The 25,178-nt window shown below is 33.8% G+C and overlaps 1 protein-coding gene and 1 pseudogene across 1 annotated transcript; both read left to right on the top strand.

Annotated features, from left to right (window-relative positions):
- The first annotated feature begins 6,293 nt into the window (after positions 1-6,293).
- LOC120341285 (cholecystokinin receptor type A-like) lies at positions 6,294-24,978 on the top strand. The gene is made up of 11 exons (XM_078119696.1): positions 6,294-6,541; positions 11,193-11,444; positions 12,170-12,285; positions 18,469-18,643; positions 18,904-18,925; positions 19,246-19,367; positions 20,312-20,415; positions 20,839-21,036; positions 21,271-21,378; positions 21,834-21,971; positions 22,802-24,978. The coding sequence occupies exons 1-11, from the start codon at positions 6,358-6,360 to the stop codon at positions 22,898-22,900; spliced, it is 1,518 nt and encodes a 505-aa protein (XP_077975822.1). The 5' UTR covers positions 6,294-6,357; the 3' UTR covers positions 22,901-24,978.
- Positions 14,768-17,660, top strand: LOC120341287 (dehydrogenase/reductase SDR family member 4 pseudogene; annotated as a pseudogene).
- Positions 24,979-25,178: the final 200 nt, after the last annotated feature.

The raw sequence follows: 25,178 nt of genomic DNA, 5'->3' as shown, positions 1-25,178 counted from the left end.
TATGAATCACACATGAAAAAGCTATACAAAATAGGAATCAACGAGAAATTATCCGTAAAATCACAATTAAAAAAAATATTAGGATGATAGTAAAAAGACTGAAGATATTGATGTTCTGGGGCTGAAGATACGTATAATCTATTTTCAAGATTCAAATCGATCGATGTCTTGTCAAAAATCGAGTAAATGTTCTAAAGTAGTCTCCTTACCCTTTTATCCACAGGACCGTCAAAGCTTGATAATTTTACCGCGTCCAGGGAGGTGGTGTAGCTTGTTAGTTTATAATATTAACATAACTCAACACGATAATACCTTTACTTAATGTTCTCCATTTATAAAACTTTTACTATTTGAAAACTCAAGCTTAGGAATTTGAGCGTTGCTATGCTATCGGTTCGTACCAGAACGTTCTCTGCCCTGTACGAATTGATAGATTTATCGGGGTGGACTAATTTTGTTAGAGAATATTAAATGGCCTATGCTTTGTTATAAAACAAGATAATAGAAACATGCTTCCATCAGAGTTGAATAACTTTAGTTGCTGTGGTCAGCGTTTTGCAAATGCAGAATAATAGTAATCTCATATTTGGCTTGGACTTGACATTAGTAGTCATTGATGGAAAAACAAATTGAGAGTTTGTTTATGACATGAGGAAAACTCGACCAAACTAGAGCTTACTCAAAATCAATTACTAAAAATATATAAATTAAGTTACGCATATCATTAGGGTGTAAGAAAATGTGGTCAATAAGTCTTTATTATTTTGACAGAATGGTGAAGATGCAGTAAAATTATATATAACGTTGAATAAATATGATCGCTGGCAAATATCACACGCATATGACCGATACGTTATAGATTGTGATTGAAGGACAGGAGCAAAGTACGACCGGTTTACGAAAACAGCATCATTATTAACATGATCTAAAAGACATTTTGTATCGAAAAACAAGCGGATTAAAATTTTCTTTGAATCGAAATATGGAGTGGAGTGAAAAACGTTAAACGAGAAACGGTAATGTACGTACAGTAATTGGGAATCATTAGTTGGCTAGGAATTGAATTGAATCACACACAACTTAAAGTTGACGGTATCTGCGTCAGTGTAGCTTGTGATGTATGGGCATTTAGATACAAAATTAGCGTTTTGAAGTATGATGCTCATGTGTGGAAGTCTCAACTTGAACAGATAAAAAGTTATTAGAACAGGTTCAAAATTTAAGTGAGAAGATGTAGCTGCAATTTGATTGATTGGTATTTATAGCAAATATTTGTTCGAAACACCTTCCGAGCGTGGGTACTTTAATTTGATCACAAATCAATTGAATTAATCGGACAAATTAAAAACTTTTCGCTTTAATAATTGATTTATAGTCAATTACTTCTGCGCTGAGTACAATTCTTAAAGGCGACACTTTTTGGAATATTCTCACAGGTACTATAGATTACCTAAACATCAGAATATCAATTGCTTTAGTGCAAGAATATAAATTTGCTGTAAAAGTTGATAAACATAACCTATGCCAGCATAAACTCACGTAAAATAACTGAAATGCCAGGAAATAGTGAGAAACTATATATGATAGTGTAAGACAAAGAGTGTTGATAGACAATAGTCAGAAATTCTATTGGGGATTTGATGCGTGTTTCCGTGGTATGTCGTACTATTTGGGCGCAGCAAAAAGCAAAACACATAAGTATTAAATTATACGTATATTCCAAACAACGATGTTTTTATGATGATAAACTAGGTACATAACTAGAGTAGACGACTCAGGATAGTTTTCATATTAGCAAATGTAACAACGGCTTATGCTTGTAGATCATTTTCAGTAATTTAATCCATCCATGTCAAGTTTTATTTGCTTTTGGATTTACTTTAAGATAAGAATATTGTGGAATTGGTCATGTAGAATATTTCCGAGCACAGACTAATGTACCATTCTTTATGCCATATTTCGACAACAGGGAAATTTGTACATGATGTACTGACGTGTACGCAGATTGAGTACTGTAAATTCATGATGCATTCCTTATGACAATAACACAATATATCACAACCACATACTTGTTATTAAATGTGATTGGCAGATTGAAATTCAAAATTCAAATTCATAATCCTAGGTATAATCCATTGATGCATGACGATGGTAAGGTATTGATTCGTCTTATTTAAAAGTTAACAAACAAAACCATAACGAAGTTACGTCCTCTGCCAATCAAATATGTCGATATATTCTATATTCATATGATGAGTTTAATTAACAAAAGTAGTATAGGATAAAGTTCATCACAGCGATTGGATTGTTAGAGTTGGCTTTCTTTGGTAAAGGCGGAACTAAGAGAAAAAAGGTGGATGCGAAGGTAATTTTTGAAAATAATAGAATCGCCACACATAGACTTTACAGATCGAAACTTTACGCGTTGAATGGCTAGGCATGTTGGATTGGCTCAGCTAAAACTATTTTTGGAAAATTTGGAATTGGAATACGGTCACAGCCTAAATATAGTAGAACTACTTAATGCACGTCACTTCAGTAAGATATACGCATGACATATCACAAACTGAAAGATAGATAGATATGAGCACAAAACAAAATCAGTTTTCGTTGCAGATTTCACCGAGCAATCATATTTATCCCATGGTATATCAATTTCAACTATATGGTTCAGAGAAAAACTTTAGAATGGCGATTATAACAGTGTAGATATTTTGCATGGCATCAAAATACATGGAAACAGGAATATTCCATGCCCTTTCGCGGAGAATTACTTTCCAATATCATCGTCAACATTGGGACAAATGCTCACTGCGGGTGCCTAGACTAATTAGTCGTGAATTATTTGTAGTCAGCCACGTTTCATGGCTTTCCAACTATAGATAAAAGTTTATTTTGTGTGAATTTAATATATTTGGTTTTGGTAATGTTAGATAAAATCTGACAATTGCCTTAGAACTCGAGTTGTTTATTTATTTAGATTCATGAATTCATCGACAAACAAGAAGAATTAAATTCATATAGTGAATCAGTGAACGTCGAGGCGTAGCGTAGCTTTTTAATTTCATAGTTTCGAAATCTCAAACAGGAGACTACGTTTGGAATTTAAAGTAAATACATTAAAAATTCAGTTATTTAAAATCGCCATTCTAGCGGGGATTTCTATTATTCTTTCTAGCATAGTGTTTGACTGAGATTTATTTAATTACTCTTGATATATCCTTGCGTTCTAAAGTCATGATTGACTTGCTGTCTGCGTGGTTTTGTCGTCTTTTAAATTTTACCCCTCGGTTTAATCGTGGAATTTTATTTTATCGAGATATAGGATTTTTCCAGTAACATTTTAGATAACTTGAACGTCTGGTGCCAATATGAAGGTAACTAATTTTGTTCGCCTACCTTACATCAAGTTGTGTAAAGGGACTGAAACCTATTGACGGGGGTATATTCACTTAGCTATCACAGACAGTCCCTGAACTCGTAATAGAACTAAAATAAGGAAAATCGGGATATAAGTATGGCCTAACCCTAACCAGGCATACATACTACAGGCGTACCGAACGTCTTAGTACTAGGTATATATTAGAGAAGAAAAGGTAGAATAATATGTGAAAATGATAAGGAAGTGAAATGTATGTGCGATTCGAATATTGAATTAGTGTGATGCTGATAAATTTTACAGCTTCTTCCGAAATACTGTATTAGTTTTCCAGAAAATTTTAAAGTAATGGAATATTTGGTTCAATGACAAAACCGCTCATCATTTAACTAATTATAATCCACCCTCGTGCATATTTGAGGAGATGATTCGATGACGTTTTTGATGTTATAATAAGATATAGTCATTTAGATAAACATTCAAATTCAAGAAAATCGAAATATATTTAGCCCAAGTTTATATTCAGTAATAATTGATGAACTCGATTTTAGAGAGTTAACATTCATATTAACTTCATAATGTGCTTTAACATTAACATCGCGCACTGAGTAGGTGAGATTATCCTAATGAGAATACATTTTAAATTCATGAGAGTTTTGTTCAGCCTCGTTACGCAATAAGTTTTTATGTGAAAAATGCCGACCCGGAGTCCTTCAGATTAATGAAGCTAATATTGTGTTGTGTGGATTCTAAAAAAAGCGAGCTGACGCAAAACTTGAAACGATTTGAGTTGACCCGGTTAGACAGCTATGAGAATAAGAATATCAGAAGGTAGCAAGCAAGCAAGGGTAGAATTATCGACATAGACTTTCCTTTTTAACATTGAACTTGTGCCGAAAGGGGATTAAAATTGACACTGAACAGAGGTATTGATTAAAAAACCTTTTTTGCTCTACTAGGGTGCGATAACAGAAGAATTTAATTTTAAAATTGAATCATACATAAAACGCGCTTAAATGAAATTCGATCCGTGTTTATAGCACGTGTTTTTGATCTTATCAAGATTTGTTACTTCCTGGGGTTTGGTATAAGACCGCGTATGTTCAAATCCAATTTTGTTAACAGTTAATGAGAAATTTTTTTATTCAAATTGCATTGCGAATGCTTACTTCTATGTCATATAAGAAGGTTAACGGATGGATGATGGAATCGTCGCCTTTGTCAACTACGGTTCAAGCGTTGCCTTTACTGAATATTCAGTTACATAAGGCATATGCAAATGTTCCGATTCTTTGTTGTCCGAGGTAATTTTAGTTTAAAGACTATTATACAAGCATTTTTGTACCGGTGATAGCATCTGAGAATATGGGAGAAAATAGTTGTGACGACTAACGCAGAATAACGTGCATGAGTAATATAACAACTTAATTTGCCTCTTAAAAAGGTTATGGATCTGGTAACGTAGATAAAATAGACAATTGCTCATTTATCAAAAAATGAAATGAAATCTCAAATAAAACCTCAAACATTGAAACTCTTTCTTGCGGACACACAATGTAAAAGTAGTAAAATTTTGGTTTTATGCTTATACTTATTCAGCATATTAGTGCACATCAGTGCTATACATCAATAATATTATTTATTTTTGTTAAAAAGAAAAAGAGATACATCTTAAACATAGCGTATTCAATATATATATATGGTTGAAATAGCTTATCGCCACGTCACAGTTAACGCCACACTCTGTATATTAAGGACGTTTGTTTGGTTTACCACAGGGGTATTACAACGTAAAGGCCAGATAACTAAACAATTTTTTTGTACAATTCGCAAAACCATTGGTGAAGTATGGTCTATCACCTGAAAATTTATGTGTTCGTGTAATCACGTAAGCTTGTTTTTTCACTGCCACACCCAGGGGTCGTGATGTGCAATTGCTCATACATATACATACATGCATCCAGTGGTGGGATTCAAATTTTTGTCAGCCGGTTCCATCATACAAATGTCATATTTTTCAGACGGTTCTGTTACTAAAGGTCGTGTTTTTTCCAGTAATGCTAACCGGTTCGCTGATCTCATAAAATTCCGTGAGACGGTTCTATAGAACCGGTGCGAACCGGCTGAATCCCACTATTGCATGTAAATTTGAGTATTGGGTAACAATATTTTAGTCTTATTAAAACGGCTACTGAATTTTATGCTGTACTAAATACACTTTAATTTGGAAATTATATGTGACATATAGAATTATATTGGAAAGTAAGTAAAGACCAAACTGTTAATAAACAACACGTTTTCAAACATTTGCAGTCTCTATACATACACACTCTTTATCAGGAGAATGGACTAGAAATAAAAAAAAAACTATTTATTTCACTATTCTGAGAAACTGTGTCTGTACAGTAATTCGCGACGTTGCAAAATAGAGTTTTCATTTTAACGATTGTACATTTACTTACAATAAATAATCCGCTAGCAACCATTAAATATCAAATTATATTAGTCAACAACTCTATGTTCAATTTATATTTCTCAACGCTTGTATAAACAAATAGTTGAGACATTCGAATGAAGTTTCAGGTTACAAATATTATGCTCCGTCAAACGTTTCCCTGGTTTTATATTTCGTTGTTTTTGTAAATCAAATTCATTTTTGCTATTCAATTTTTTCTATTTTATTACTGTAATATGTTATTATTTTCTCTGCCTGAGTAAAGACGTAACCATGAAAACATAACTTTTATATATAAAATAAGATATTTTAATTTTCAACTGTTTTTTTAAGTTTAAGAGTATTTATTTAAGACATCATTATTTTTTTATATTAGTTTATAATTAATGTTTTATTGCAAATATAACTTCCTAGTCATATAAATAATGCAAAGGTTTCTATATTTGCATAACGCTTTATTTTTTCATCTTACAGATATTCAAATAAAATACAAAAACGCTTAACGGTAATAATCATACAGATCATGCGTCCTCACAAATGTATTGGTAACATAGCTGTCCCAATAACGTACAATGAAACTGATTTGCCGTATTCGACTTTTCCACCATTTCCTAATTCAACAGAGTGGATGACGAGTACAGTGACGTCGTCAATATTTGACGTCACTGTTGAAGATGAAGAGACGAGAAGTATCGGAGGCAAAATTAGTAAGATTTTATTTTTATTTAATTTTATAATGCTGTGGTGTATTGTTTTTCTGACCACAATATTTTGTTACAAATGCGATGGATTGATGCTTAGCGAGTCAAGCTAACAATGTTAGCCTCCCGGGTTGAAATATTTTGAGCCCTTCTCCATTCTTGACCTAATAAATTGGCGTATACAGTAAGGTGACCTGGAATCTGGCCCTCATGAGAGAGAGAGGCGACCTGAGGCCTATAGTCTATACTGGCACAATTTCACCTCTGGGTTGATAGCCCAGAGTGTGATTATGTCGCAGTGGGTTTTATTGGTCAATTGAAAAAAATTCAGGATACCTTGGTAGTGATTGAAAAAAAGTTTCTTTCGGGGACAAAAATACGAAGCACACCGTAAGAATAAAATCAAATAATTTAAAAATAATCAACTTTCAAACCCGATTACATATTTGAATTTTGAAACTAGGAAAAGAATAAATATTTTTAACCAATTACGTTAGTAGTAAAGATATCCTGAACTACATACCGTGTTCCCCCGAAAATAAGACCTACCCTGAAAAAAAGACCTAGCATAAATTGATTTTTTTTTTAATAAAAGCCCTCCCCTTAAAATAAGACCTAGTCAATAGCGCAACATTTTTTGACCTAGTCCGTGTGGATAGCAAGAAATCTTCCCTACTCGTTTCAAAGGATTAATAATCCATGTTTAGCAGTTATAGTAACGTGTTATTTGTAAGTAAATGGGTATTGGTTTTCATATTTTATATATTTGAAAATCTCGTAATTCTCTACTTTTTAATTTTGTTTATGTTGAATAAAAATAAAAGACATTCCCCCAAAATAAGCCCTAGTGTTATTTTTCTAAAGAAAATTGGAATAAGACACTGTCTTGCTTTCCGAGAAACACGGTATATCACCAGTCAAGTGAATTTTACGCGGTTGTAATTCTTACATAAAATTTTCTGGGATAAATAGGACCGCAAAACATTATCTTGTGCTCAAAAATGTTATGAATACCCATGAGAGATGTTGGAGAACATGAAATTTCAGATCAAGTATAAACTCTCCTGCTTGTTGTTAGATCAAAAACATCGGCACCGGTAAAATTTTGATAATCTTGAATTTATCGATTATAATTCATGCTCAGGTCTCATGCTACGCGGGTTGTGAGCTGAGATTAAAGGTTACGGTAAAATAGCAAACGGCCTAAAAACCTAAATCTGCACACACTTTTTTTTCCTATTTTGTTTTTTTATGACATCGACCTCTCAATCTTTATTGTGAGGCGGAATCACAATGAAATATCCTAGAGGCTCAGGGAATCCCCTTGCAATGGTCTTTTTTGTCAGAGCTGCATATACTATAAATTCATATAAAAGCAAATCTAATTCTGGCAAAACAAAATGACCTTCAAAGTGCACCATTTTTAAAGTGCGACTAACTCAATAGGTATTTGATCGTGTGTAAACACTATATATATATTATTATAGATAGAGTTTATTTTAATATATATTTCAGACTCTCCGATTTAAATAAAAACTTGTTAGACCCCTGCACTGTACTTGGGGTATACCCCATTGTGCCAAAGAACTCCGACTGTAAATCACTGACATATAATATCAATGTTAACGCGTCTCTGTTATCCCATACAATTCAGATTGTAGAGAATGATTAAAAAATATTTTGATGCTATTAAATGTAGAAGATAATTAAGGAGATGAAATTAAATTCTGGGTATGTTTGGTCACCGGTATAGCTGCAATATACAATTTTTCATTTCGGTCTGTTGTGTTTTACATAGTCCACTTATGATTCACAGTTGTAACTAAATTTTACGATTTTTTAAATTACATACTATGGATCAAGTTTTCTGTAGGTGTGTTTTTGTCTACGATTCTATTTCAAAAGAAATCACATAAAACTGGGTATGAATTATGAATAAATTTCCCCGGGGTCAATTTTCGAATTTTATATGAAATACTATCAGCGCCAATTCTTAATTTCTACAAAATCTGGCATGTGTTTTTTTACTTATTCAACCTCCAATTCGTCATACCGTAATTTAATTATTTTCAAAAAACACTGTCTGATTTTCGAACAAATGTATACTTAAGTATTTTGTTGTATTCTTCGACCAATCGCGAAGCACATAAATTGCCACTTTTATGAGCAATTTAGTCATGGCCGTGCATGATCAGTACAACATATTAATTGTTCATTTGCGTCCAATATAGCCATTTAGTTCCGCAAAAATTTCACGGTCTAAAAGGATAAGTGAATCAAAAAAGTCGACAAACGACGTTAATTCTATTCAACTAAACTACCCTTTTTAATAAAAAACGTGTTTATTCCGTCCGTCAAGCCCATGTTTATTATGGTTCTTGTGAATCCCGTCTGACTGACTTCCAAATCTAGTCCCAATGTGTCGCGATAATTTTTTAAAAGTTGAACGCGACGAGGCGGGATCTTTGGATCTACGTGATTGCGGTATATTTGGATAAACATCCTTGAGTGCTGTTTTCTAGAATCCCGTCAATCATGATATACGTGCTTAATTTAATCACGATTAAATACAGATATAAGACATGATGAATTATCAAACTACTGCACCGTTCTGCAACGTATTTACCTGGATTAAAAATGAACTCTGAGTATGGATTTGAAGTAATATTATTTGCATATCTAAAACAGGTTCTTCTCCATTTCCCTCATTTAGCTTGATAAAAGGGTGAATTCCTTGCTTGTGGGTCAAATTTAACCCCACTTGAAATCCAAGAATACACTGGGAGACTAATGAAAAATAAAAATCTTCTAATTTTTTAATATAAATAAATATTTGCACTTAGCCAATTTGTCCAGTTTGTAGAATCGCCTTTTTCGTTTAATTATTCCCACTATACTACCGTTTTATTTGAGAGTGAATTATATAATATTTGCATATGGGTCAGAAGGTTATCAGATAAATGAAATTGAAAGAAAATTGCATATTTACGTATGGGCGATGACGCAATTACGTATTTTTAACAAAATTGTGAAATAAATGTGTAAAACTTCTTTATTGATTTCACGCAAATTGTCTCACGTTTTTCGAACCAAATAATGGAAAAAGCCGCCCAATGTATGAATAAAGACATAATTTGATTACAGCGGTTTTTGGTCCTGCATAATTGATAAAAATTTTAAATTCGATGATTTTGCCTGGACTGAAGAAAATTTGAGTTATAAATTAAAAATTACTGAAGGCCCATGCGTGGTTAGGACTTATTCAATTCTAGTAAACTTTTTTATTTCACAGCTTGTTTTTGTCCAATGATTTTTTTTTGTCCATTTAATTCATATGACAAAAAGTCATTCTGGTGACATTTGCAAAGATAATCGTATTAGACTGACCTAGGTCGTTTTGGCGACCCTTTTTGCGATTTTAAAATCAAGAAATTTGCTTAAAGCGTAAAACACCACTTTTGTCTGGTTTATACATTCAGGTCACCAAGACACTATTAGCAATATGAAAAATAACATGCAAATTTAGGTAATTCAAAATATTCGAAGATTCGTTTATTTGTGTAGAAAATAGTCTTGCCTTAATACGGTAAAAATTATTATTTTCGGCTCGTCGAATTTGGAAATTTTGTCTTTCGAAAACTCTTTAGGCGAAATGACTAATTGTTCAGAGTCTAATATTGAACAAATATTTAGGAGGTTCGATGGAAAAACTTGTTTTGAGTTGTTTGATTTGAGTGAAGTAATTTGACTCCGGGAAGTAGAATTTTGAGTCGTTTTTAAAAGTGAATCAATAATTCTGTCGTTTTTGGCAAAATACCTAGAAACAGTACATTTGAAAATCGAATATTTTTTGATCGAGGTCCCACTGGAATAGGACAGAACAAGAATTAATTCAATTTGAAAATTTCATGAATTGAGTGTGTCAAATGAAATGAAAGTCAGTCAAAGTATTTCTAGTACATGATTTCATAATACTTTATCAAATATAAATAATATTAAAATTTACTAGGTTTTAATAATAAATCATTTATCTTGGCCTTAATTTATGAATCAAAAGTCAAAAATTCACGGTTCAATTCAAAATTCATATTGTATTAGTTGGGAATATTGCCTTTTGGAGCTTGAGCTCTTTATTTATTATGGTTGATTTTGTTTTATTTCTTGTGCTTGTTGTGCAGAGATATTTAATGCATACTATTTTGATTGAAAATGAGCCTGTGCATTATTAAATATGGATTTGATTGTTCAATGTGAAGAATGTTAAACAATATGACATACTTAATTTTATAAAACGTATATACCGGTATATGTACCGGTACCTAATACTCACCATGGAATCAAAATCAATGAAAAATCGAAATCCGCAAACCACAAGGTTAAAGTGAACTTATTTAGTTGGTTGAAATGATCGGAATTAAAACTGGTAGAGATTCAGCTCGTGTTTCAATAGTTTCTTTCAGTTATGGCTCACCAGTCTATCTTATGACATGAGGTTCAAGCTATATGCCAAGCATCTCATTCATTTTGTGATGAATCAGATACGAAGGCAACTTCTCTTTGTGTTAATTGGTTATTCACTTGCTGAAAACCATCAAAATGGGGTAACTTTTTCATGAGTTATTTCGTTATTATAATTTGCATTCATTTTTTTTTCTAGCTGGAACAAAATTGGCTTTCATTATCTGCTACTCAATTGTATTATTTCTGGCAACAGTCGGAAACTTATTTGTTATTGCAACTCTGGTCATGAATAAACGGATGGGAACGGTGACCAATTTCTTCCTACTCAGTCTGGCTGTTAGTGATTTACTTATGGCGTTAGTTTGTATTCCTGTCACGTTAATCGGTCAAGTACGGGTAGAATTTATGTTCGGATTGGAAATGTGTAAAGTGATGTTATATCTCATGGGTAAGTAGATAAAGTACCAACATTGATTTGCATTTTTGTTCTAAATTTTTTAGCGTGATAACAAACACAAAATATTAGACACTAAATGGAACCATGGATCGTGCTGCAGAATCTTTTCTGTTGTTACAACTGTTGGAGTCAAGGAAATGGAAAACTCATTGACCAATGAATTTCATATTTTCAGTACTCTTAAATATGAAATAAGTCTCTGTGAGTCAATTAGTTCCTCTGCCCTGAGTGACCTGATATTTCAGTCCAAAATTTTATGGTTTCAGATATATTGGTCACCATATTTCGTCAGCTTGGTCTACCAATCATTTCGGTAAACACGGCACTCAGCTAATTTCTTACTCATGTACTCCACATTTGTACAAAAATAGATGATATGAGCAAAGTTTGGCTCAACGGGAGTACTTGGGACATAGGAACCAGAACATTGGGGTGATGAAAATAAATTTGATTCCGGTCCAAATTTTTGGGTATGAATACCAAAGAAGAATCTTTTTTAGTTATCCGATGTCCCTAATAATTTTTTGTTGACGCCGGGTATATGGTGCGCTCTAGCGGCTTGATACACAACGAAGACAAAATCTTCGAAGTTGTTTTTGGACACGTAATGGACCTAAGGGTTGTAACGCCGATATGTAATGAAACTGAATATCTTTTATACTTTTTTATGGTACTTAACCAAACTTGGTACTGAAATGTGATGTTTTGTGTTCCAGGTGTGTCGGTGGCAATATCAACTTTTACCATGTTAGCAATATCTTTGGAAAGATATTATGCTATTTGTCGACCTTTACACGCAAGAGGATGGCAGACTAAATCACATGCATGCAAGGTAACGATATCTTTCATCACCTAGATATTTCACCTAAAAATTCTATATCTTTATTCTTAATTAACGATGTTTCAGTTTAGCAGTATACGCTATCTTCTTTTAATCTTTATCGCTAGCGAACAAAACTGTTTTAACTTACGCACATCAGAGCATTTAAAACCCTCAATACACGCATCTCGGTACAGGAGTACAGTAAAGATTTACCACATTACACAATACCAGTTGCACAACGACCGCCAATTCCCGCCTTATATCATCAGCTCTTCTTATACACAGATCATGCTCAATGAGTATAGTGCACAACATCGTGCCGTTCATTGCCACATTTGATAGTGCCTCATCATTAAAAAGTAAACAGTATATACTGGGCTAACCCATGGTTGAACTGTTGTGTGTGAACTCGACAAACACGCACAAAGCGTGAGGACTTACGGTAACGCAGTTTCCGAGAAGTTGGCAAATCCAATTTGCTGTAATAGTTGACCGCAAACCGCAATAATTTGAATGTCAACGCTTTAAATGGATTATAGTAAAAGGCGTTTGCTAGCAAACAACACTTAACGAGCAAGATTACACAATTAAGTTTATATTTGGACCTAGTGCCAAATTCCAAATTGTTGTGATATCCTTTGTTTTCCTCACAGTTACCACCATTTATTTTCAAAAGAATTATATAGATGTTGCCATAACGATAATATTGATGCCAATATGTTGCAAAAGAAACAGGCACATGTATGTACTAGTAGCATGAATAAAACAACAAGACACATGCAACCGCGGAAATTAATTGCATGGCAAAAGACCGGTCATCTAGAAAACTACAGTGTATGACCGTCAACTCCCTCACGCAGTCAAACCACGCACTCACAATGTTGCATTTTACCCTTCTGATGACTCTTATAATGGCAATTTCAGGCTAAGTAACTTAGCCATCCACAGATGAAAATAACGGACGCAACAGTAAATTTAACCCTAACTGTACTTTCTTGATGGGCGTTGGCGCTAACAATTGACTTATTATAATGAAAATGTTCCAATAGCGAACGAACTCACACGTGTTTCACAATTAGACGCTCGTCCTTGAAATCATTTTGACTCACTCGATTAGAATGAGTTCCCGGCATTTGATCGCGTGATATATCTTATGTTGTAACATCGCTTCTCTGAAAGTATTCACGATTTCCAATAAATCGGGGTCGCTTGTTTGCGAGTCAAACATTAGTAAACACACTTTGTCAGAACAAGTTTTCAGGTGAGGTATAGTTTATGCCGTATCTATTATATGCTACGTAACTTCAGATATTGTCGTAGTTTTGAAGCTCGAATACTCAATATAAATTAGGTATAGTAATGGATATATCAAATACGGCAAATTGTTTTAAACTGATATTTTCTAAATTTCCATTGGTCAAAATTAGCAGTTAATTCACCGTGATCACACCCGTCGGATATATTGGTAGACTGTAGCTTACAATACAAATTAAATTCTAATTGAACGGGTTGGTGAATTGCGAAAAATTGAACACTTTCAGGAAAAATTAATTACATAACACTCACTAATATATTTCTAAGTAATTCTCAAGGATATTTGGTTCGTTCCATTTATGCGAAGAATGAATATATGTATATATGTTCTTAATATGGTAAACGTTGATATACCTAAATTCCATTTACATAGACATAAATATGAAATTCATGTTCATAAAATATATACAATTTTTAAATATGTGTCTATCAAATTCAAAATGCAAAAGATTTTCAAAATCAGGTCTCTCATACAATAAATGACGCGTTATGATGTCATTCTGTAATTCTAAGATAACGCATATATACTAATTTCTTGGCTATATCCTGCAAAATAAAATAATCACATAAATGTAATTTGTAAAATTTTTCCTATTTCTAAAGTCGGTCTTCTAATAGAATTCTTGATGCAATCTTGATGAATCCTAATAATTCGAAAAAATCGTTGTGATATGTAAAACTCAACCAGAACTCAGCCAGAAGCTCTGTTAACATATTCGCTGTCAAACTAACAGGAGAACAAAAAGTAAAATATTTTACACAAAATTTTGATTTTAAAAATTTGAAATATCCATGTAACGATTCTTATTGCCATAATCCACAAAAATTAGAATTTTTTGAATACGTCAGCGTGACTTTTCACAGTCATTATTCTGCGATATTATGTCAAGGTCAATTTCCCGTAAACTCATATTTGTTTCGATCAAATAGATCGTGGTTTGACCAGTTCTATGCGGTTTTGTATGTAGTCCATCCATCAAATATCTAATTCTGTATTGTATTTCGTAACAGTACTTATCGTTGGATTTACTAATGGCGTATGCTTGACATTGTATAACTTTTTATTCAATTGCATTTAGCAAAAGCTACGCATGTCATGTTGCAATTGGATACATTTCCGATAATTTGTGCCGCACTCGCGTTATTTGTACAGACTGGTAAAAGTAACAGTAAAGTTGCTGGCAAATACCAAGTACATTGTGTCGGATGTTCATGTGTTGACAAATACTTTGTGATAAAAATATTGCTTAACTAAGCTAGAAATATAATTTGTGGTAAACATTTTAAAATTTTATATAATAATAACTCAAATATTAGTGAACTAGTAGATAGTCTAATATCTTTGGTACGCAAATCTAATTTTTCAGAATTTTAACTCGTGTCTACCAAAATACATATGCCCTAGATTTAAAATATAGGAAAAACAAATCTGAAGTTATCGTAAACTTACTGATGTGACGCATAAAAGCTATTCCAAGCAAAACCATCAATAACCTTGTTATTTTGATGATCGTATAATATGGTTTACTAAAATTACGATAAAGATGTCCTTGAGTTGTCTATCAGCGCAATCAAACGACGTGCCTCTCGCGAAAAACAGCGTTTTATCATAAAGCAACGTTTCTAAACGTCGCTTCGTTGGTGCAAAGAAGTGAGTCGTGCAAAAAATTCACAGAGCGATCATTTTCATGTTGTTTATTCCTTTTTTTATTAGGGATTTACAAATAGTATCGTACTGTGAATTGTGCGAGGACTCCAAATTGCAACGTTGTATTTATATATATTTATTATTTTATTATTATTTTTCAACGTTGCTTGAATTTACAGAGACGTAAATCAGGAAATTAAAATTTTTATCTGAATAAAACTTCAACAATAAATGAGAATTCAAACGACAATGAGTCAAACTTGAGAGTGAATCAATTTAAAAATATGACCAAGGATTATTTAGAATCTCTTCAAATATTAAATTCAATATCCGGAGCTTGGAGTTGAGAACCAATGCCTTAGATACCGGAGAACATAAAAGGATGATTTGCCTCATAGAAATCAAACGTTTATCAACATAACTGACATATCTTTCAACTTCGTTGTACAATCATTTTTGATTATTCAGTATATAAAAATACTCTTGATGTCGTACATGGAATTCAATCTGTGGCTCTCTTTGCATAAATTGCATTAAATGATATATATACTCTGTAACATCAATGAAACAAATTTGATGTTTTCGTACAATTACAGCCTATTTTCTGAAGCATGGCTATATTTCGGGCCTATGTTAAATGCTTGAATTCTCTCCTATTTTCTAATGAGCAAAAATTCGTGTTCGCGCTTGCTTCTACAGGCGCGTTTTTTCGAACTCGCGGAGCTGTTGAACACGGGTGTGTTCATAAGCTTTGCATTACGAGCAAGGGTGCGGCTTCAATGTGTCAGCATTTATTAAACAAAAGTATTTCGAAGAAACGAGAGAGATATTACAGAAAGTCAAATTACTATAAACGATTCATCTAACAGCATAAAATGCCACGCGTCGACTGAAAATCTTCATACACGAATTGTTATCTCCGAGACCCACCTGTTTAGTCGAATATAAAATATGAAGTCTGCTACAGTAACCCGCTTGGTTGTGAAAAATATACCGTTAGCACGCAGCTTTCATGCCTCTTACACGTTGAATCAAAGGCTTCAGAAACTAGATGGACGAACCGCACTTGCAGTAGGATGCACTGAGGGCATTGGTCTTGCAATGGCAAAGCGCCTTGCAGAGGAAGGAGCCCATGTTGTACTTGGCAGCAGACAACAGAAAAATGTCGATAAAGCCGTAAAGAGTCTAACGTCAGAAGGACTGAAAGCATCGGGGTTCACTTGTCATGTAGGCTGTAACGAAGAACGAAAAGCTCTTGTTGAAAACACAGCTAAAAATCACGGGGGGATTGATATATTAATTAACAACGCAGGAGTTAATGCTCACACAGGCACGTTTTTGGACACACCGGAGACTGCGTTCGACAAGGCTTTTGATGTTAATGTGAAAGCAAATTTCTGCCTGATCCGCGATGCTGTTCCTCACATGGGGAAGCAAAACAAACAAGGATCGATTGTCATAACATCGAGCATGAGCGGTTTCCAGCCTCAAAGAATGCCTAGTGCATATGCAGTGAGCAAAAGTGCTTTATTTTCCTTAACAAAAGCTCTTATGCCTGAGCTTTTAGAACAAAACGTCAGAATAAATTGCATTACTCTTGGGATATTTCGCACGCCATTCAGCGATGTTCTTACAAAAGGAAAAGAGATTCGTGAAGAATTTTTAAGTTATATTCCAATGAAGCGTTTTGGTGATCCGAGTGAATGTGCAGGACTTGCCTCTTTTCTTTGTTCTGATGATGCGAGCTATATTACCGGAGAAAACTTTGCTGTATCAGGAGGAGCTTTATCTCGCTTGTAAACTCAATTTCTCATGAATATTTACGAACAAAACATCGTTGCTGGCAGTGTAGTGTTATGGACTCGTAAATCATCTTTGACGTAGAAGAATATGTCACAATTTTAAATATATCGATTTAAGACTATCTCAGCCTCAATTTCGATGTTCCATACTCAGACATGTATATGAAGGATCGAAATTTAAAAATGTATTTAGCTTAGTCGTGGCCCACCTTGTTATAAATGATGTCAATTTTTATTGCTGAGCTTGTATAATAGCAATATTTATGATAATGTATTATCATTTTTCAACCGTGTAGATATTTCATTTTATCGCTTTGCATTCATTTTCTTTTTGCTTTTATTTCATTTATTGTATTTTTTAATAAACCACTGTTGCCTACATGCTTGAATATCGCTGAGCAGTAATAGAAGTAACATCAGTTAGAGGAGGCATGTGGGTATAAGCTTCGCGAAGATGCGGCAATTACGCTTTAAAACTTAAGACAGCAGCCACATTTGAGTAATAAAAATAAAGAAAATATGAATGGTACTGCGTTTCTGAACTAGGTAATGTGTTCGTTCATAAGTATTGTGTCGTGAACTCGAAGAATAGACGATGTTCGTGGATATTCAAAATGTATTACAGACACACACATTAAAATTGCAAATGGCAGACCACGACGCTTCGGCTTCAATTTTTCTCACCGATTTCTTGTAAAAATCAGTAGAAAATTTCCTGGCGCGCGTTGACTTGCTGACTGCGAGACATTCTCTCAAATGCCATAAATAGTCGTAACTGATTAATGTCACGCCTACTTTGTTATAAGCAAATATAAAGCAAATTGCAAAATTCAATTCAACCAATGCTAACACCCGTTCTTAGTAATTGTTATCGTCACAAATATTTCGTAGACATGTTGTACAGGTGTTATAGTTATTGCAAATTTGGTATCATAGTTATTATTATTGATGCAAAACAGTTTTCTTTAGGACGATTTCTAAAACAAATATGCACGAGAAAGTCAATAGTAATATGTATTTATAATAACGTTATGCTATATCAAGAGTTATTTTGAGTGTACATTAATATCGGTTGTTGATATCTTGTGACCAAATTCAATCTGTTACTGCGGATTTTTTTACTATATTAGGCTCAGGCCCTGTATCATTATAAGCAACAATAACATTTCAGTGAAGTGTTGCCCCAAATAGAAAAACTAAAAATAACTTCATTTTCACCAAGAATTCAATAAACGAAAATTGCTTATTTCTTATACCTACTATACCATGAATTCCATTCGTGCAAACGTCTTTAAATTCTTAGATTGACATTCGAAATCCTGGGAACCACTGCTATAAATTTCGTCAGTACCCCTAGCCCAAGACTTTTCACAATCACTAGTTCCGGCTATCCCGATTTTTTATAGTTGCCTCTATTTTATTTTGTAGGTAATATTGGGGATATGGATATTCAGTTTTCTGATTATGTTACCGTTTGCCGTTTATTCGACTATTAAAATGATGCCTCTAGCAAGAAGAGGTATTTGTATTAAAGCTTGTAGAGTCAAATTTCCAGATGAAGACGAAACTTCAAGCCATTCCAAGTTACCAGCTAGTCATGTAAGTGGGTAGACTATGGGTTATTGCGTAAAAATTAAATATAATAATGTTTATATCAAGATGATGTGTTATACTCTCGTCTCGACATGGGCCTTTCCATACTTTTATTCAAGACAATACGAAAGCACTATCCTTCAATATTTTTGAATATTATTAAAAGTAGAATAGCCATTGCTAATTTTTCTCCAACATATTTGCATAACACGCATACATTTGAGTAGGAATGATTATTGTTTTTTTCTCTTCTTTTTCGGTGTCATCAAATGTCGGACATACAGAAAATTTGGTGAGAAATACTTTATTTTATCCGAGGAATTAGTAATTTAAAGTTAATGTGAAGTGTTAACGTTTTGGTGCAAAGCTGTGACTACGATGTCTATTAGGAAAATACTTGAGCGATTAATGTTTTCAATAGTAAAATAGCCCACACGCCCACGGCTAAAAAACGGGTGTAAATAGTATTAAGAACAAAGTTACTAAACTATGTTTGTTATTTTGTAATTGGTGGGAAAATCATATACGGATTAATTAAACAATTATTAACTTTGATTTTTTGTTACCAATAATTATCGCCCCACATTAATAAAAACTTTACTGTCTCCATAGGTACTTATTCCAACTCATAGCACTTCTAATAATTCCCGGAGTGCTGATGACGGTGGCATATGGACTTGTCTGCAAAACAATTTACAAAGGATTTCAGGTGAATGAACTGAAGCAAAAACAAGGTATATCAGACATGTCAAATATTATGTATATAATATAAATTTGATTTTTTTTTTATCTGAGTTGATAAACACGGTGTGTTTGCCGCAGCTCGGTCGGAAAATTGTAGAAAAAAATTATATCGGTATGAATCTGACAGACACAAGGTAGGAATCGTAATGCCTTTTCCCAATTTCACATGTTTCCTCATCAGTCTAATCCGCAACGGTGCACAGCCTGCGGCCGTTGTGAAAAAATAATGCGGCCGTCCACATACAAAATCCTATGAACAACAACAAAAAAAAGTTCAAAATATAGAATTCGGTGGCTATGCTGACGTATATTGAAGCAAAACAGAAGCACTGCAAAAAAGTCAGACGACGCGGTGCGTCACAATCCGGATGGTGTATTTGCTGTTGAAGATTTCCCTTCACGGTTCAGATTGATCACGCGTTTCAGCAGTCTAGCAACGTAGCAATCTAGCCTAGCAAGCCAGCTTATTTGACATTTTATTATACTTTTGGGGACAAGAAAATGGGGGCAACCGCCCCTCGCCCCCTTCCCAACTTTCGATTTTTTTTTAAATGTTGTGCAACCATTATGCAACTTGCTGCAATATATCTGCTCAAGAATAGGTTCACCGAAAAGAAAAATTCATTTAAAATTCGAATATTATACTTCCTAGTAGTCTTACATACTTCATAATTGGGCAGACTGCACCTCGCATGGGTCAAATACGCGGCTATGACGTCATAAAAGCACCCTGGAGGCCGTATTAAATACGAATAAATGCAATGCAGCCGCCAATAGCAAAAAGGTTGTGCATCCCTGGGTCTAATGTCTCAACTCTTTTGCTTCTTCTTCAATTACCTTTGTTTTATCTAACGGCACATAAGATGGGGACCCAAAATAACTGTATGAAAGGCAAGTAAGCTACATCATAATACCCCAATCTATCATGTTACAGGTAATCAAGATGTCAGTGGAAACTCAACGCCACGAACGCAGCGAACAGCAGAGCACAAACCAGAATCGCACAGACTTATAGGATTGAGTGCCAATGGGAAAGAAGTAATCACAAATTAGGATAAAATTAAATTTCTGTCATTTTCTTTCCAAATTATCAGAGCTGGAGCGAAAGCTAGAATAGAAAATTTAAATTTTTCGGTGTCGTTTGCTATTGTATGTTATTGGTTTTGTATGTTATTTGTCAAAAATTTTGTCTACCCGGAGCTGGAATAGAATATTTTGGTGTTGAGATTCGAGTTTAATATTTTTTTCTCGCTACAATCCTGTTACCATATGTAACGGGTACAGAGTCAGACCATTTTAGCACAATATCAAAACTATGTGTTGATTTTGTCCGATGTTATTTCAATCACGCTTTTTAGTATATATATATGAATAACATTTAAAGTTTAGGGTGGTGATATCGACTTGGTCAATGGTTAGTCCAGCGCTTGACTTTCATAACAAAACTTAAATCTTCAATAGTGCGTCAAGGCCAATGATGACAGCAACACATCAGCTAATTCGGAACATACAAAAGGTTTCAAAAAATTTCTACGAACATGTAGAAATCCCAAATCCTTGCGCAACGGTGTTTCAAAGAAAGAAGACTCCCGGAAGAACGAGACACGAAAACAACTTCAAGCGAAAAAGAAAGTTGTGGAGATGTTGATCGTGATTGTGGTAAGTTCTGACTGGATGGAAGTTGACATACCAAATATTCATTAGAATACATTTTAGTTAGATGCAAAGTTACACGATTTTTATAAAAATCGTCACGTGGATCATTGAAGCATGTCCCAATGTGCATGATGAAAACACTCCACGTTGTTTTTCTTCTGTTAGGCCACATTGTTTTGATAAATTTGCATTGGGAAATGTGTATATATGACTAATACTCCTTGTGTGTTGTTTTAGATTTTATTTTTCGCGTGTTGGACACCCACCTTCGTCGTGAATGTTTGGAAATCGTTTGATCCTCAAACTGCCAGAAGAAAACTACAGAGTGGCATTATTGTCATCCAGGTAGCCTACAAATATTTGATGTCAAATTTTTTTCTATGATTAAATAATTATAAAGGATTGACCCATTCAGCTCGTTGTTACTAAGCAGGTTCTAATCGTTACGAAAGCACATAATTCTTTGTGTTTGTGCGTGATATTCAGATACAACCAATTGAACGTAGAAGGTAACGTAGTATTCAATTACAGAATTTAAATATATATATATTTTTTCATGGAAGACATCCGGGGCCTCGACATTCTATTTTCAACTATCATACATTTTAAGTCGTTTTTAAATTTTTATCGCTTGTTCCAGAATTCAACGGTTTAAACTTTCATAAAACTGATTAGTGATTTTTAAAATACTTTCCGTTTCGAAAGTTAGAAACACAGTCGAATAAATAAAGCTGTCTTAATATAGTAGCAAGAAAGCATTTTGGCAAAAGCTAAGGTTTAAACATCTTGATTGTTTTCAGATTCTGCCCTACGTTTCAACATGCGTCAATCCTGTCGTCTACTGTTTTCTGAATAAAAGATTCAGACAAGCTTTTTTGAACATATTCTGTATTTGTTGCGGTTGCCTTCCAGAAAAATGGCGACCGAAAAGACCGGAAGTAAGAACATTTCATTATTTACTCCATATGCAATACTCAAGTTACAAATTGTTACACGCTGGAGATATTATCCATTTATTTCAGACTTGATGCAGCCTATGTCAGTAACTATCATGGTTAACTGAAAAGGCAGTATTTTTGCTTGATGTGAGTTGTGACACAGTTTGGCTTTTTTTTTATTTTCATTAATCTGACGTGCGTTTTGTCAGCCAATCTTAAAAATATCTGATTCAAATTGAATTAGGTATATTTAGTATGTGTTATTACTAATTAGTTATGTTATTAGTAAAGTCGATGTTAATATAAAACTTGTAATAATATAGTCTTAATCAGTGTTTAATATAAGGCAATCTGATTTCAATAAATTAAGACCGGAAAATTCAACTAAAACATAAGGGGCTGATCCTGGTAAGGGGCTTGCTGTTTCATTTGTGCAGTCGTAGTTTGTTTAAGGATATACAGTCGACGTCAAAAATATAAAGTGCTACTCATTTGCCAATGCGCAATGAATATTACCACATCCAATTTTACGTAACTTTGTGAACTTATTGTTGGAACGTGATTGTGTATAAGTAATCTATCTCAGTTTAAAGTGATTGAACTATGATACCGTTAGATATGTCATAAAATTGAAGTAATACATTAAGTCCGCATTCTCTGCTTTTAGTTCGAAGAATTTAACTGCCGGTGGCCGTCATGCACCCAGGTTTTGGAAATGACACGTAATATTCTATATACCTACTATTTCAAAATCCGTTTTGTCTTTGATTTATCGACTTTGGTCAAGCCCATTTTATTTATCCGAATCATGTATATGGTATTGTTTACAGTTCAAAACCACATTTCGTCAAGTTATGAGTGACCGTGGTGTTGGAGTCGTGGGTAATTTGCAGTGGAGTGCATGCCAAGACTGGATAATAGGTCATTAACAAACCAGTTTAACTACCAGCTTTATCACAACTAACACCGCACGCGCTACGCTTACTAACTAACTCAGATCGTCTTTCGATCCGAAGCTCATTTCATTTTACTTGCAGCATGGTATAAGCAAGGCCTAACAGATTATATAACGTATTTTACGCAGTAACACTAAATTGTCGCGCAGCGTCGAATGAGCTAAAGCAAGCACGCATGGTGTGACTGGAGGAGACGCTTGGCGTTCCTCATTGCGACACTAATTTGACTAAAACAGAATTGGAAACCCTCCATGTTAATGATACTGTTTTTATGCTTAAAAATATCTTCTTCATTACACAAAGATTATTAAACGCAGTGTTGACCAAAGGAAACTCTGTGGTGCATGTTATCGTGTCCAATATGACAAACAGTATTTGATTGTAGGCTATAATGATTTTTTCTAAATACAGAAAAACGCACAGTGTTCCACAGATAATACAGATATTATATTGAATTTTTGTTACCATAGCCATCATTTTGAAACAAGTTACGAGCGCCATTGTGGTCTCAATTCTTACGTTGTACACCTATGTCGTAGAAACAAAAGTATTTAGGTTAGGAATTCCGTATTGTTGTTACCATCCTCAACGTTTCATGTATGCAGGAATCCACTTCAATGTTTTCCCATAGTTACTACTTACTATACGTTTAATGAATGTCATGCTCAAATTTTAATTGCCTGGCTTGCGTTCTGAATTCATAGGCTGACCTATTTGCATAAGCTTGTTGCCTGTGTAGTAATGTTTTGAATATATCTCTGAACCAAGGCAAAAGCAAATCAGAGTTGTACTTAAACTTATTATAGACAATCTAACAACATCGAAACGACCTACATCAAAGTTTAAAATACAGCAATATGTTTGCATGTAACTGAATGTGTGTTTACGAAATCTCGAAATGAATTGATGTTGTTTATCGTATTCAACGCATCTTTACATGTACCCTACATTAACAGCTGTAGATACTATCAAAGTAACGATCTCTTGTTGTTATAATCATCCTTCTTACAAAATCTATATCATAATAGACCATTTACTACTAATACCAATTAACGTCACTTTCTGCAGGATAATCGACGACCGATGACGACACAAAGCACTATGGTGACATCAACGTCACAAGTGTGATTCGCAAAGAAACGGATCCAGCAAAGCTGAGTACAGCGAGGGGGTGACAGGGACTCATATTGAAAATAGGTTGTCTGACACAGCTTATTTGAACTAGGAAATCGTACGCTTAAATCTACAATACGGTGAAAAAATGGGATGAAATGCAAGAAAAATTAGATCGAGTGAAAGCTAACATCACACAATGTACTAGCTCCCGATTGAACTTGTTTTGGTGGCCCCCAAAATTACAGTTTCGAGTCCGTTCATCATTTTACATATCATTTTTAATATCATACTTCAAAATTTAAACAATGGAGTGAGATGATAGGTTCATTTAGGCTCTCTCGTGTTAAGAGCAAATTAAATTTTATATATATTTATAGAATTATAAATAAAAATACATCATTACTCTCTCTATACGTTCTTATCCATCATTTATTATTTTTACAAGAACTAGTATTTAAAATTTCTTTTTTTTATAGAAAGATATTAGTTTGCAACTGTCGATGGCAATTGGCATATACCGTAGATATAATTTTTCTAATATTGAATGCTTTTTATGTTCAAAACTTTTCACGACAAATAATACTATATAGTGGTTGTATCAACACATTATTACAATTTAGATTAATCATTCATCGTGTCTGTAAATTATTTGTTCACTTTTCTATTAATAAAATGATTTCCACATATACATTTCGTTTTATTTATAATTTTCGACTTGGATTATTCTGACGCAGAGTGTTAATCAGTGGGCTGGGAGATGAGAACGTTTTTGTTAATTTCTAAAAAATGATGAAATACAATAACTGTCGTGAAGATTGTGCTGAGTAATATTTTTGATGATTTTTCTCACAATGCGCTATGATGACAACAACATCAGAAGTTATTCGTATTACTCAGTTGGTCAAAAAGCGTCTTAGAAGTTTGACTCTAAAACCACCCTTTTCATTTGGCGGATTGCTTGTCCTGTCTAAACCGGAAACTGCCGTGTTCCAATGAAAATAAAAATATATCAAAATTTTGGATAAAATATTAAATCTCATTGAATTTATAGAAAATTTAGGAATGCACAAAAGTAATAGCCTTCTGCCCAAAAATCATTAAACTCACCAAAAACTAAATTTCATCCTTTGATACA

This window comes from Styela clava, chromosome 14 (assembly GCF_964204865.1).
Source record: "Styela clava chromosome 14, kaStyClav1.hap1.2, whole genome shotgun sequence".
NCBI classification, from domain to species: domain Eukaryota; kingdom Metazoa; phylum Chordata; class Ascidiacea; order Stolidobranchia; family Styelidae; genus Styela; species Styela clava.
This window is presented reverse-complemented; position numbering and strand designations above follow the sequence as displayed.

Bases quoted from the DNA above. Each gene is read 5' to 3' on its own strand.
- LOC120341285 (XM_078119696.1), top strand. From the start codon at position 6,358: ATGCGTCCTCACAAATGTATTGGTAACATAGCTGTCCCAATAACGTAC. The intron at 11,445-12,169 runs GTAAGTAGATAA...TTTGTGTTCCAG, and splicing joins AGTGATGTTATATCTCATGG to GTGTGTCGGTGGCAATATCA. The intron at 12,286-18,468 runs GTAACGATATCT...TTTATTTTGTAG, and splicing joins CTAAATCACATGCATGCAAG to GTAATATTGGGGATATGGAT.